Source organism: Myxocyprinus asiaticus, chromosome 22, assembly GCF_019703515.2.
Source record: "Myxocyprinus asiaticus isolate MX2 ecotype Aquarium Trade chromosome 22, UBuf_Myxa_2, whole genome shotgun sequence".
Taxonomy (NCBI): domain Eukaryota; kingdom Metazoa; phylum Chordata; class Actinopteri; order Cypriniformes; family Catostomidae; genus Myxocyprinus; species Myxocyprinus asiaticus.
The window spans coordinates 2,999,336-3,014,836 of NC_059365.1; the positions used below are offsets into that span (position 1 = coordinate 2,999,336).

Here is a 15,501-nt window from a genome sequence, read left to right on the forward strand (position 1 = left end):
AACATCATAACCAATATTAGAATATTGCCATAATTGTAGAAGGGTTTCAACTAGTTCGTTTAAAAGGACACTCCCCACATGCGTAAGCACAATGCAATTTCAAGTGAACTGAGTTGTAAGGGAACCTTTGTTTTGTCGGACCAGAAAAACTAGCTTCAAACCATGTGACACCTTTAAAAAAAAAATTATTTAAATTTAAAATGTAAAATTTAAAATGTAAAAATTATTTGAATAGCGCTTTTCACAATATATGTTGTTCCAAAGTCATAATGACTTAAATTTCAGTCTGTTTCTCAAAAACTATCTAATGTCTTCAAAAGACTTGGAATATAGAGCATGAGCCTGATGGACTACTTTTAAGGTGCTTTTTATCCTTTTAGTGAGCTTTTCAGCCCCTGCTAAATTTAATCTGAAAAGAGCAGCGTGAACATATTTCAAAGCTTCTCATTTGTGTTCCACGGAAGAAAGAGAGTCATACGGGTTTGGAGCGATATGAAGGTGAGTAAATGATAACATTAAAAAAAAAATGTTTTTAATGTACTATCCCTTTAGGATGCACAATGATTAAAAAAAAAGGGCCAGGAAGCAAGGGAGGGATTTATTCAAAGTGAGTTTCCTGAGCCTAGTGTTTGCTTCTTTAAAACACAAAGTCTGTCATTTCTGCTGTGATCAATATCAACAGGGTTTTATACACAATCTCAGACACAGACCGCCATGAAAGTAAGATTTAATCATGGTTTAACACAGTACAAGAAAATTATCTGTTTTACATAATGCACAAGACTTTATAAACAAAATTATATGGGAAATAAAGGCCATGATGTGACCGTGCAGAAGTACAAAACAGTCCTTATATACAGACACATAAACAACAATGCAGATAAGTTCGGGTTCAATGCGAGTCTTTGGGCTCTGTCCAGAGATCTGGTTCTGTTTTGATATCCAGAGTGCCATTATAACCTTAAAGGGATAGTTCACCCAAAAATAAAAATTCTGTTTCTGTTTTCATTCTTCAAAAGGAGATGTAAGGCAGAATGTTATCCTCAGTCATCATTCACTTTCATTGCATCTTTTTTTCCATACAATGAAAGCGAACAGTGACTGAGGTTGTCACTTTGCCTAGCATCTCCTTTTGTATTCCATGGAGGAAAGTCATACAGGTTTGTTTTTTTGGGTAAGCTATCCTTTTAAAGTTTGTTTGGGGGGGGGGGGGATATCTGCTTGTCCATCCAATGGAAGATGGGGGAGTGTTTGGGAAACCTGTCTGAAAACAGTCACCATTTTCCGATGCCATTTAGTGATGCAGAAATGACACACTTCATACCCATCGATCTGAGCCGTCTCATTTGTAGGAGCTCCGTGCTTCTCGCAGTGAGCGGTCGTAGGGCATGGAGGCGAAGAAAGAGTTTCTAAGCTGACAGTTGATGAAGAACACGATGAGTAGGACCAGGAGAAACAGCAACAGGCACATCACCACGTAAGTGGCCAGATCTGGTTTGTTCAGCTCACCCTCACGCAGTGCACCACCACGGCCCGTGGGCTTCAGGAGGGCCGACACGCTCACAGGTCCGTGAGACACATTGAGCGGTGCTGGTGTGTGTGTGTGGGTCATTCGGTCAAAATCTCGCGCTACCGCCGTGGAGTTCAATAGCATCTGTCGCAGCATGATGAATCCACACTGTTAGACTGAAATAACAAGACACAAATTCATGCTGTTGTTTTCATATGTAACTTTATATGAGTACATAAACTGCAGTGCATGCATCATGCTCAATGCATTTGAAATCTAATCTAAAATGCATAATGCATTTGTCTGTGCATTAAAAGCATTTCAAATGACTAAATGCATTTCATATGTGCAATATATTTGGGAAAAAGCTACTTTATATAAAGTGTGTTTGTATTATTGTATTATTTTATATATCGGGGAGTTTGGGGCTAGTTGTCACATTATATCTTAGGTTTTGTATGTTGGTTTCAATTTGTTTGACAAAACAATGGTTTGATATTTTTGTATGTTACCATTTCAATTTTTGTTTTGTGCTTCAAAATTGTTTAATTGCTGAAACCCCATTAAATAATCTACTACAAGTTGTGGAAGATGGCTTTTTATTATTATTTCATATTTAAATAAAAGGAAGGCTTATTCTTCTTGAATCATCGTCAATAAACACCATGCTCCCATTGTGACAACTTACCCCATATAGTGTGACAACATGCCCCGTTATAAGGGTTAACGTGTGTTAAATGAAACGTATACCCAGCAAACACAGAACGTCCATCTAACGTTAGAACATTCCAGTTTTTTTTTTTTTTTTTTTGGAACCAATTCCTAACGTTCTAGCAACGTTCTCTTTGGGGTTTAGCTTTTTATAACCAACAACTAATGTTCTAGGAACGCTATTTATGGGTGTTATTTTTTTTATATATATATAAACAAAAACTAACGCTCTAGGAACATTCTTTTTAGATTTAAATTTGTATTACCAAAAACAAACGTTCTTGGAACGTTCTCTTAAGTTTTATATTTTTATAACCAAAAACTAACGTTCTAGAAACGTTCTCTTTGTTTTAGTTTTTTAAAAGTTTTTTTATAACCAAAAACTAACATTCTAGGAATGTTATTTATGGGTGTTAGTTTTTATAACCAAAAACTAACGTTCTAGAAACGTTCTCTTTAAGTTTGTATTGTTTATATCCAAAAACTAACGTTCCCGAAACATGGGATCTTTCTTTCCTGTGCAATAACGTTTTTTTTTTTTTCAGCAAAAACTTTAAGGTTTGTACAGAAAATGACTTTCCAAAATAAACCTAGCCTGTGAAATATTCACTGGATTAAAAGCGTGACAAATAGCCCCGGTCTTCTCTATATGAAACTTTATACAATAGGCTACATCGCATGCATCATGGTCAATGTATCAGTAAATATACCAAAGATAGGCTCAATGGTATCTGCTGCGCGTTATTGATGAGGTTATAAAGGATTTACAATTATATTCACTTACTGTCAGTACGCTGCGGACAGCACGGCGAGAAGGACGCGGCGCGTCGTTGCGTTCGCATACCACAAACTCTCTCTTTATTTGCCCCGACACACTTCAGACAGGGGCACTGATCATCGGCAACACATTCACAGAAGACTCAAACAATCTATCCATGTCTCCAACACTTATGGGTCCGAATCTCTCCAAATGTACCACCAAAAATGCGCAATAACAATCTCAATATCCCCATACACAGAAAATCACTCTTTCCCGATCTGTTTCCATGGTTTGGAGAGGCTCCCGTCTAACCAACATCCCACCGTGTATTTATTTCCAGGAAAAGCGAACGGCTCTCCACGCGCGCATCCGTCATTCACGGTCTTCGTAAATATATTAAAGAAGCGCATAGACGAGCTACTCTCTGTGCGCAATGGAGAGGCGCTGAAGACTTGGTAATGTCCCTGTATCTGTCTCTCTCCTCCAGACAGACTCTTCAATTTGAGAGAAAGTGTGTGGAGGAGTTTCAGGACGGTGCGGAATGTCTCAGGGAGGTTTGAGAGAGAGAGAGAGAGAGAGAGAGAGAGAGAGAGAGAGAGAGAGAGAGAGATGCAGCGTATCATGTGAACCAGTCATTTAAAGGGACAGTATAAGGTGGTGATGTGATGATAGCATTTATCAGTGGTGTAAAAGCAAGCTTTACAATTATTATCATTATATGTAGGGTTTGTGATTTGAACGAAGCCATAATCCTAAGTATTAAACTTCAGTCACTCGACCTGAACTGTTTTGTGATGCAAAACAAAAAGCAGCCAGCAGCCAGTGAAGAGAGACAAGGAGTGGTGTAACATGCGCTGTCTTGGGTTCGTTGAAGACCAGGTGTGCTAATACATTCTGGATCATTAGCAGAGGCCTAATTGTGCATGCAGAAAGGCTGGCTAAGAGAGCATTACAGTAGTCCAGTCTAGATGTGACAAGTGACTGAACAAGGAGTTATGTGGCATGTTCAGAGAGGAAGGGTCTTACTTTCCTGATGTTGTAGAGTGTAAATCTACATGATTGGGCTGTCTTTGAGATGAGGTCTGTGAAATTGAGTTGGTTGTTGATGGCTACCCCTAGATTTCTGACCGTTTTGGAAGGCATTATTAGCTGAGCCCAGATAAATGGTGATGTTGTGCTCAACAGCAGGGTTGGCTGGAAAGATGAGGAGCTCAGTCTTCACTAGGTTTAGTTGCAGGTGGTGTTCCTTCATCCAGACCAAGATGTCTGCCAAACAGGCCAAGATTTGAGCAGTCACTGTGGGGTCGTTGGGCTGGAAAGATAAGTAGAGCTATGTCATCGAGGTAGCTGTGGTAAGAGAACCCATGTGCTTGAATGATGGGTCCCATTGATGTTATGTATATAGAGAAGAGAAGTGGTCCAAACACTGAGCCATGAGGTACCCCAATAAGTAGCTGACATGGGAGTGGGTTGTTTTGACTGGGCCAGTAAAAATACCACCTAGCAACCACCCAGAACACACTAACAAATGCATAACAACAGCCTAGCACATCAAAACTTGGGGTTGAGCACTCATGCTGCGTTCATTTTGTGTAGGAATATCTGTAATTACAAGATTCAGAGATTCTACTCATGGCTATTCATGTCCTCGGACTTCGGAAACGATTAGTTTCTATGGCAACACTCATAACGGCAAAATGGATCCATGCGTGGCTTTGTTGTACAGCAAAATATTTAATCACTTCATCAATCCATCTCTATATGTTCTTGTAAAACATTTAAGAACAAAGAAAGCGCCCAATAATACAATTTTATATTGAACAGAAATATATGTAAACTAACTTTAACTGTTGAGGCCACTGACATTTTGGTTCTTTTTACATGACGTCACAACAGTCAAGTCGGAGCTGTCATAGATGTACAAATGTATAACTTGTAATTAAAAGTTATACGAAGACGTGAAGGTTTTTACAAGTCTGAATGTCATAGTAACGGTAATTCTGACATGATGTGAATGCACCATTAGGCCAGTAAGCAGACACCTACTGTAGCAACCACCCAGAAAACCCTAGCAACTACGTAGCAACACCTTAGCAACCACTCAGAACATCCTAGCAACTGCATAGCAACACCTTAGCAACCACTCAGAACATCCTAGCAACTGCATAGCAACACCTTAGCAACCACTCAAAACATCCTAGCAACTGCATAGCAATGCTCTAACATCCACTTTAAATAGCTTAGCAACCACACAGACCTGTTACTGTGGCAAAGACTTTGGTGAGAAAATCATTGAGAATTGGGGGTGGGTGCTTTTCACGCCAGCTGGTAACCACATAGCAACCACCCATAACATCCAAGCATTGTGGCGGCAAGTTTTGTTTGGGAAAACTCCACTCATAATTTCTTCATAAAATGTAAGAATCGTTTTTTTAAATAATTGTAAACTAAAAAGAAAGACAGAAATTGAGGGAAAACTGTAGTCAGAAACTTGTTGCTTGATGCAGTCGTATGGTTTTGACACCAAAGAGTTTGGCTCGTTCTTGACTTTCTCCTCAAAACTAAACAAACCTGACACAGATGTCAGGGTTAACCTAATTAACCTATCAGATCCATTCATACAAGCTTCCCTAAGAAATCAGCACTGGTGAGTTTGATGTTCAAGTCTCTCAATAAAGATATAAAATCATTGAAGCATGAGTTATTGTTTAGTGTTGAAGATTGTCAAACTCATTAATATTCATGTGTTTGCAGAGTCTAAGGACATGCCCTCACTGTGGTAATCACCACTGAAGAATATCATATCACAGCTCAGAGGTTAAACATCTCATTAATATTCACCAGCATCTGTCTTTAATTAGCATCACACATTTGGGCTCAACAGACCAAGGACAGAGAGTCACATTGCTTGGGTCACCCCACTGAAACGAATATGAACAGCCGGGCCGTGTGAGCAATACCATAAAATGTCATTTGGACAAAATGTGTTTGTGCAGCAGTAAAAAGTTGAGCTTTACACAATACACTGTCAAAAATAAAAGTTTCTTTGCATGTGGCACCCAAAAATGAAAATTCCTTCATCATTTACTCACCCTCAAGTCTGAACAAACCAGTATGACTTTCTTTCTTCTGTGGAACACAAATGGAGAAGTTATGAAGAATGTTTAAATTAAAAGTTATAAAGAAACCAGAGGCTGTAATAAGAGTATTACTAAAATAGTCCATTCAACTTGTCAAATCATTTTTATTTGTATAGTGTTTTTTTTTTTATAACTTTTTAATATATGACATACTATGTATAACTAGGACTATAATAGAATATTAAGAACTATTTCAGATATATATATAAAAAGAATTCCATTTTGGTCCAAATTGGATCATTTACTGATAGAACACAAATATCACAGTATATGAGGTATATCTGTTTGTGAATCTCATCTTTCTAAGATGTTTACCAGATGTAAATTATAATGCATTGCTTTCCAGATGAAACGCTCCTAAACAGACATCTCAAACAGGGGCGTTGATTCCAGGGGGAATGAGGAGGATGTAACCCCCCCCCCCACCCCCTAAATAATCAAAACAAGCAAGTACAACCCCCCCATTATTAATATCATGATCAATGGAAACATGTAAATTCTTCACACTGTCACCCCCCCAGTGTTCAAGCCAAACCTACGTCCTTGATCTCAGATATGTGCTATCTGTGTTTGTAACAGTTTCTACCTAAAAACCCATGGTGAATAAGCTGTCACATGTTTGTCAGACTTTAGGAATGAAAACATGCCACCCTGCATTGCATGACCACATTAACATGCTTTAGGAAACTCAACACTCCTTGCATGTAAACACCTCACATAACATTCAAACGCTCATTCATCTGTGGGGAGAGAGTACGTAGCTGTAATTGTGCAGGGCTAAGAAGATTATAATTGCCTTGCAACTGACACTTTTCCTCTAAAAGGCCCATTTTGCCACCGGGAACCTTCGTGCCTCTCCCACCACAACACTGACCCATTTTCTGTTCTTGTGCTGTCCAATTCAATCTACCTCTAATCCACTTGCTGACAAACTAAGTCCCTCATCTTTATGAAATTCCACCTAGAGGGCCGTTGCGAGTCGAGAGATACAGTAGACATAGATGGAAGGCAGCATATCATTGTTTGCCCTTATTAGATGGTGACCTGACTGCAGAATTTTGCGTGCATGTGCTAAAGAAAAGCTCTCAGCTCTCTTTCCTCCCAGAACAAGCTGCATTTCTGCACATAATTAAGCACGAAATGATGGAAAAATACACGGCAGAAAGCGGCTTTGTAACGCAAGGCAAGAGGCAAGCTTCCTCCTACGTCCCCACTGATGACAGGAGCGTGTTCTCGGCAAGGGGGAATGCGGGGTAATGCGAGATAAGTCTTCCTGCCACAGGCATGCTGACGCGTTGGACGGGAGCCACAAGAGCCTCCTGCGTTCCCTATGAGAGTTCTGTTGTTTACACACACTTTTCGTCATGTCAGTTTGCCTCGGCAGCACTTGATTGCAGGTATTTTCGAGGTTATGTGAAGTTAACACCCTGTTGACGTTTGTGGCTGGGTCGACTCATGAGGTTAAGAACACAGTGTGAGTTTACAACGAAATTAACACGAGGCAACCTGAAAATGGGTGAGGTAAACAAAGATGTCCATTTGTAATGATATATCGGTTTAGCTCCTAAAATAATGAAGTTACATGTGGTTTTGCATCTGAAAGAGGTCATTGTAATAAAATGTGGAGGTATGTCATGGTAGATGGCATATAAACATAGATCTTGGATCATGCCATACATATTATAATTACATTGGCAACATTTAGCAGACATTCTTATTTAAAGTGCTTTGGCTTCAGATGCTGTAGTCAACACATGACTCGCATGTCATTCAGAAAGTAAGAACAGATTATTTTTTGAGTTACAACGTGATGTTTTGGATTTGGATCATACTTAGCATTAAGGATGTGAGCAATATAAGATCATTCGAAAATAATTACAAGCTGGATTTATAGAGTCACGTTACTTTACCTACAATTTTGCAAAATGAGTTTTACGTGGCTTGTTGTACGTATCGCGGCAGTTTCCTGGCGAAATGACCACTAGGGGCACTACAACATTGACTTTTATTCACTTTCACACATATCACGAGTAAAATGGCAGATTATCAGTTCATAAACACTTACTTTTTTGCTGCTTTTTTTATCGAAACCCTTTTATTAAAGCATGTGACCTGTAAGGGTGATACATTTTAACTTTTGCATCACTATAACCAACTATTTTTACAACGTAATCAAATTGTGCGGTACAAGCTGCTCGGTTGCCGGCTCTCCATGTGTGTTTACAAGCGACACAGAGTGACACGGTGTGTTGGATGCTGTGATCATGTGACCAGAGAGAAAGGAGCACAGAAATGTCTCGAAATAACCCACATTCAACATTATATCAACAGTAGACAATCCCAGACAGAGACTAAACACACACACACACACACACACACATACATACATATGGATTCAGAGTAGGATTTGGAGATTTGCAGATTTCATTTGCTGAAACGCCAGGCTGAGGCAGTTTCAAGGATTGTGAGTCTATTGACATGTGCTGGACACAAAATCCCTATGTATTCCTTTATCCCTGAGAGAGAGAGAGAGAGAGAGAGAGAGAGAGAGGTGACTCAACCATTCTGTGTGGTTGCTAGGGTGTTCTGAGTGTTTTTAATGCATTGCTATGCAGTTTCTAAGGTCTTGTATGTTGCTATGTGGATGCTATGGGGTTTTCTGTGTGATTTTTACCGTGTTACGTAGTTTCTAGGCTGTTCTCAGTGGTTGTCAGGTTGTTGCTATGCAGTTGCAAAGGTGTTCTAGGTGGTATTTAAGCATTGTACGGTTTTTGGGTATTTGTACTTTACACGGGTGCAATTTAAACAGAATTCTTGTACTTTTACTTAATTACATTTCCAAAGAAACAAAAATAGTACTTTTTACTCCTAACAATTTTATTTAAACTTGAAAAGTGCTCTCTACATTTTTGCAGATCAGTGTCTTTCGTCTTACTGGACTGAAGCCGCATTTTTCACTGCATCCGACAAATGACAGATGACAGACCAGAGGTCAGTCATTCCCAATGGAGTTCCGACCAACTGCAGAGGTGGAATTTTGGATCTGATTTGAGCTTTGGATATGCTGAAATATTTGTGCCACTAGACCGTATGTGACCGCCCAAATGAATGTAACAGAATACAGTTACATTAAAAAAAGTATTTTGATTACTAAAGAGATAATTTGCATTTTATTATAATTTTTTTCCATTTAAACATTTATACATTTAAATGATGTGATCCAAAGTGCATTTGAACAGCGGTGAAACACTTTCTTATGATGTGTTACATTCATACGAGCGGACAGAGAAGTAAGTTTGAAGTAAGTTTGGAGCAGAAGAAATAGAAATAATCCTTGTGTAAATTGTCAGCTTTACGCTAAGTTAAAATGCTATTTCTAGCCATTTTACATGCACACGTTACCAGACATGATCATATTTTTATATCAAGAAAATTCACATTGGATCATAATTTCTTTTTTTCTAGTAAGACCTTTGATATTAGGGCAAAAATCGTATTATTTTTAAAAAATCCTTAAAACAAGATCAGTTTGATTTATCTAGTTTTAGAAACAACACTGCATAAGATATTCAGGTTTTTCAGAGAATGTATTTGGCGTTGGAGGGGTCGAGGAGGCCGATTGCACCCCCTTTAGTGACGCTCAACAAGCCACGTGATGAGATGCGCGTATTGACGGTCTCAGACGCGGAGGCAACTGAGATTCGTCCTCCGCCACCTGGATTGAGGCGAGTCACTACGCCACCACGAGGACTTAGAGCGCATTGGGAATTGGGCATTCAAAATTGGGGAGAAAAAGGGATAGAAAAAAAGAAATAAAACAATTATGGATTTTATTGAATTCATGCATCTGCTCAACAGCACGGTTTGGTAGCAAACCTCAGAAAACAATTCACAAAACCAACAATATAACTAACTTTCTTCAAAGCTTCATTTAATTTTTATTTTTTTTAAATCTTTCTCATATGTCTCAAGGGGCTGGGTGCTTTGACATCGCAATTCGTGTGTGCCTTCTCCCATGCAATGCGCATTGCATGACTTTGGCAACGTTTTTGCAAAATAAAATTATGTGGTTCTGAACCACTGGTTCATTGCACGTATCACGGCAGTTTTGAGATGAAATGTCCACTGTGTGGCGCTAAAAGTGAGGTAAATGTTCTCCCAAACTGATGAGGTTTTTAAGGTTAATGCTCTATCGAGTTTTAAATCAACAAAACCAACATCCCTACACTAAACCTTAAACCTAAACCTAACCGATAGTGTCATAAAAAGCAAATGTGAGATGAATTATGCAACCACGTCATTTTGTGGAGCTTAAATGACACTTTCGGCTCACGTGTCGACTCAGGACCTTTACATCACAAATGCAACACTCTGTTAGTTGAGCTACTGTACAATTCGATCACACTTGAACAAGCTTGTAAATGTAGTTAAGTATGCAATGCAAACGTTCCAAGTTCTCAGTGTTGCTAAGGTGTTTTAGGTGACTTTTTGGACATTGCTATGCGGTTGCATGTGCAGGACAAGTTACATATTGAAAATGAATACTTATTCTTAGGGTTTTTCCTCAATTCACTCCCACTAACAGCAAATAATAATGCATGTGCCAGTTTTCTCTTTCTCTCTCTCTCTGTCTGCAATCGCAAAGTAAGTGTCATTTTCACTGTGTTCTTGTCATGAATCCAAACTGGGTCTATATAATTCAACTACATATGCAGACATATAATCACAAATAATGACAAGAGAATTTGTTGAACGAAATTAAATTTGGAAGTTTGATTAATCTCTCTCTCTCTCTCTCTTAAGATGAAGCTTGTTGTTTGTCCTTTAGGGTAAAATAAACTGAAGCATTAATACATAACTAATTACATGCAAACTATAGAAACATAAACAGGCACACACAGTCTCTATGGGTAATTTGGAGGGAGAACGAGCGTCTGTCATTATTAACAAGCTCTACACAGAAAAACAAAACGTTTGAGGGGGTCCCAGTTGCTGCTGGTCATTATCTTGTGCGTAAACACGCACAGAACACGGTTATTTTTATTTCTGAAAACAGCGTGATAATGACAATCCACATAAATGAGTCAGATTATGCAGAAATAACAACATTTCCTCTGCTATTTCAGTGGTCTTGTCTTAGCAAACATTCACTTTTACTGTTTCCTGAAACTGAATCCTCACATTAAATTATAAATCAATCAGGTATAATCGACTGATCATTTGCTCTTTGTACAAATGTGTCACATGCATCTTTTTGAAACTGTTGGTTTTGGTCCTGGATGCTGATTAATCGATAGCATAGTGCATAACAATGCTCTTTAGCCGTGATTATATATTCACATCCTAGCACAACCTTTTATGCTTTATTGTTACAAATGTGACAAAAAAAAAAAAAAAAAAAAAGGGAAAAAATGTATCAATAATAATAATAATAATAATAATAATAAGAGTAAATATATTTAAGAGTAAAATATATATATTATATTTTCATGTTAATATTTTTTATAGTTTATTATATTATATATTGTCCATCAAATTCTGGTGGTGTAACCCAGGTTTTTATATATATATATATATATACAAATATTATGAAAAAAAAAAATAATAATAATTTGTAAGAAAGAAGGGTTGTATTTCACTATTTCCTGTCTTAAGAACAATATAAATTAAATTAATTTAATAAAAAAAAAAAGAAATGTGAAAAGGTTTCTCTAACTACCATAATAAAAAGTAAATATTTTCCAGATATTTTTTAATAATTTATTTTGCCTTTAGTGCAATGAAAATATAAAAGCCACTTACTTAATTGTAAAAACATGTCTTTATAATATCACGTTTGCTATTATTCTCACAAAGGGGGTCACTCGCAAGGGGATCGTCATGTTTGGGAGTCCTCCGCATCAAAAAGTTAGAAAACCCCAACATGCAAGTAGCCATTGTGTTGTCATGTGACCAGAAAAAACCTGGAAAACAGCAAAGAGCCCTTTAGATCCTCAAAAATGGTGTAATGTTTTAAAAAATATCAGATATTTTGACTTTTTTTTTTACTTTATTTTTTTTTATAAAAAAAGGCACATTTAGGTCATATAGAGTAATATATACTGTATATATATATATATATATTTTTTTTTTACCTATGTTTTACTGAGTGTGTTTTGATTTTATATGGTGTGAAGCACTTTGTGCTAAATTGCTAAAAGGTGCTATATAAATAAATGTATTATTATTATAACCCCGAGAAAACTTCTTTATATTTGTGACTAAAAAATTCATGATATTAAAAACAACAACAACAACAAAAAAAAAAAAAAAACGAGAAAATTATGTTTGAAAAATATATTTTTAAAATGAATAATTAAATTGTGTACACTCACGTGTATTCAGGGTGCAAGGAAAGTATTTTAATACACGATTGTTACACCACTTGACATTATAAAAGTCATTATATAAGTTATATTGTTTAGAAAATTCCATATATATAAAAAAAGGTTTAAAACCAATAGGAACACAAGGATTATATTCTACGAATTTGACACACGTGTTTTAAACAAGTATTTGCTTTATGACCCAGATTTTACATTAGACACCAATTGGCGACCCAACAACACAGTCTTACATTTTTAAAGTAATTGTACAAAAGTAAACAAAAATGTCCTTGAAATCAAACACTAAAATGTATTACTATCACCATGATCTGCATAGGCCGAGCAATACGCAAAAATATTAACATAACATATGAAATGGAAAAATTTAAATTTTGTAAATTTTCCAAGACCCAATCAGAAAGATCTGCGGCCCATTTTTGGGTCGTGATTAGGGCTGAAACGATTAGTCGACAAAAATTTTAGCTGTCGAATAGTCGTTTGATCACATTTAACATAACATGAGATCATACGAAACGCTAATGATGATGCGTGAGAACAGCACTGCAGTTTGCGCCTGATTGAGGAGAGGAATAATTACACAGATCACAGATGCACTCTAAACTTTCACAGCTTCAGTTGATGTAGATCGCAAAGTATGAGGGAATATTAATGTAAAAATACAAAATAAGTAAATACAGAAGCACTCTTGTTGTAGAATAAGCGAAACTGGAGCTCTTTAAAGGAAACACCCCGGCATTACATATTTAATGTGTTATAGCTTTAATAAAGTTCAAATAATACAGAAGCAGATCATGTAAATAACTACAAACTCCAAAACTGGCCTCTTCTATGAGTTGCGCGGATATCCCGATCTAAGGGGGAGAGATTGAAACTGCACCCGGCTGATGCACACTCTGTCGTGGCGATGCTCATCCCTCGAGCGCGCACGCTTAATGCAGCTAGACTATAACGTGATGACTCGTGACTTAATGAATCATAATATATGTGTCACTGTGCGTTTCTTATTGTGAAGAAAATGAGCAATAGGCAGTTTTATTAATAAGAGAGAGTTTTTTTGTGAGTTAAAAATGGATTGAAGTGAACAGAAAGGTGAGAGAGGGTAGTCTTCGCCCCATTATACACTGCAACAAAATATGTTCTTGATTTGTCTTTGTTTTGGCTTGTTTTCCAATATAAACATCTAAAACTCCTTTAAAACAACATACATTTTCTTTAGCAGCTATTCTGCAGAAGAATGTTTTTTTTATCTGAGAATGTTGAATATAATATTAAAAATATAAATATTTTAAAATATCAAAAAATCCTTTAAAAAAGATGCATTCAGCTGAGAAGCAGCATATAAGATATTTAGACTTGCTTTTAGAGAACAGCTCTTGAATATAAGTATATTTTGTCTTCACTGCACTCGCAGAAGTATAAGTGAAAAAATACACTTATGTACAAAATACACTTATATTTAAGACACATTCTCTTAAAGCAAGTCTAAATATCTTATATGTTGCTTCTCAATTAAATGTATCTTGTTTTAAGGATTTTTAGACCATTAGATGGAAAACAAGACAAAAACACTTGATAACAATAGGATTTTTTGCAGTGAATTTCTTTACTGAATTAAACTTAATAAAAAGTATTTTTTCCCTTTTATTCAGTGAATGTCATGTAGAGGTATTTTTGAAAGATGATTTGTCCTCTATTGTTAGCAAGCATGTATAATACAACCTTTTAAGTCGGGCACAAGCTGAATAATCGGTTAAGAGCTAATGATTAATCGTTGCAATAATCGCCGAATAGTCGAATAATCGTTCTAATAATCGTTAGATTAATCGATTATCAAAATAATCATTAGTTGCAGCCTTAGTCACAATCAACCAAATGAGAACCACTGTTTGTACCTCCAGAGACCCCCGTGTGTCTGCTGTGTGCATTTTCCATTTCCCTTTTTGATTTGTAATTAGTGGCACCTAATAAACAAGCAAAAATAAATAAATAAATAAATATTTTCTGTAAAGCTGAATAAATAATTCTGATTCAAAGTAATGTCCAGCATCATCCAATCACTGTCAATCATGTTAAAATAAAATGATACATTATAAATTCTGAATCGATGTACTGATTATCATTGTCCCATGTCTGTCAAACATGTTGAGTGATCCAAACATCATCTGCAGCCTGAAACTGAACTTTTGATCAGATTTTAGGAGTGAATGCTCTTAACTGCATAGAGAGCTATAGGATGCTCCCTTGCTCCCTATTTAATGAATGACTTAACCACCATTGTGTGCTGTCTGTCTGCACTGGTCTCAGGACAGTTTGAAATGCACCTTATTTTCATCCAAACACCCGTTTCACATCACAAGCTTGAGCAAGATGTGAGGAAAGCGTCAGCTGAACTACATCATAACTACAGCTGCAGACTCGCGAGGGCATTCACACTGGAAACGTTTTTACAGCATCACAGCAGTGGCTCTATACAGAAAAATAAAGTGATTTCTATGTAACTATGGTGAGTATTTCTTTTAATAAAGACCATAATTTATCAAATGTTTATCAGGAGTGGGTCAGTCCTTATACATAGTTAAATTCAGCCACTGAATGGCGAGATGTTTTTGTTTAAACACCAGCAAAAACGTTAAGTGTTAATAACTTTCCTCAAACCAAAATAATCGCACTTACAAAGAAAAACGTAAAATGATAACTTACCATCTGCACAAACGGCAGAAGCAACTGCATCCCACGCTTTTTCCTTTGAGGATGAAATCTTATAAAAAGTATTATGAGGGTCATAAAGCACTTTGTGCTTCCACCTCCAAAATCAGTCTTGTGTCGTCCATTGCTGTACACGAATGAGGTAAGTTTTGAATTTACCGATGCCAGGGTCTGTCACGTGCAAGTGTTTACAACTGAAAGCAAGCTTGGCTGTGATTGGGTAATGCTGAAGCCTATAGACCCGGTCTATGTTTTATAGTACAGAACAGACTAATAGACAGCTTTTAT

The 15,501-nt window shown here is 36.9% G+C and overlaps 1 protein-coding gene across 1 annotated transcript; it reads right to left on the reverse strand.

Annotated features, from left to right (window-relative positions):
• Positions 1 to 721: 721 nt before the first annotated feature.
• LOC127412665 (small integral membrane protein 32-like) lies at positions 722 to 3,450 on the reverse strand. Its single transcript, XM_051649213.1, has 2 exons — positions 3,006 to 3,450; positions 722 to 1,686 (listed from the first exon to the last, which is right to left on the reverse strand). Exon 2 carries the CDS (start codon positions 1,664 to 1,666, stop codon positions 1,343 to 1,345), a length of 324 nt encoding a protein of 107 aa, XP_051505173.1. The 5' UTR covers positions 1,667 to 1,686; positions 3,006 to 3,450; the 3' UTR covers positions 722 to 1,342.
• Between the last annotated feature and the right edge of the window lie 12,051 nt (positions 3,451 to 15,501).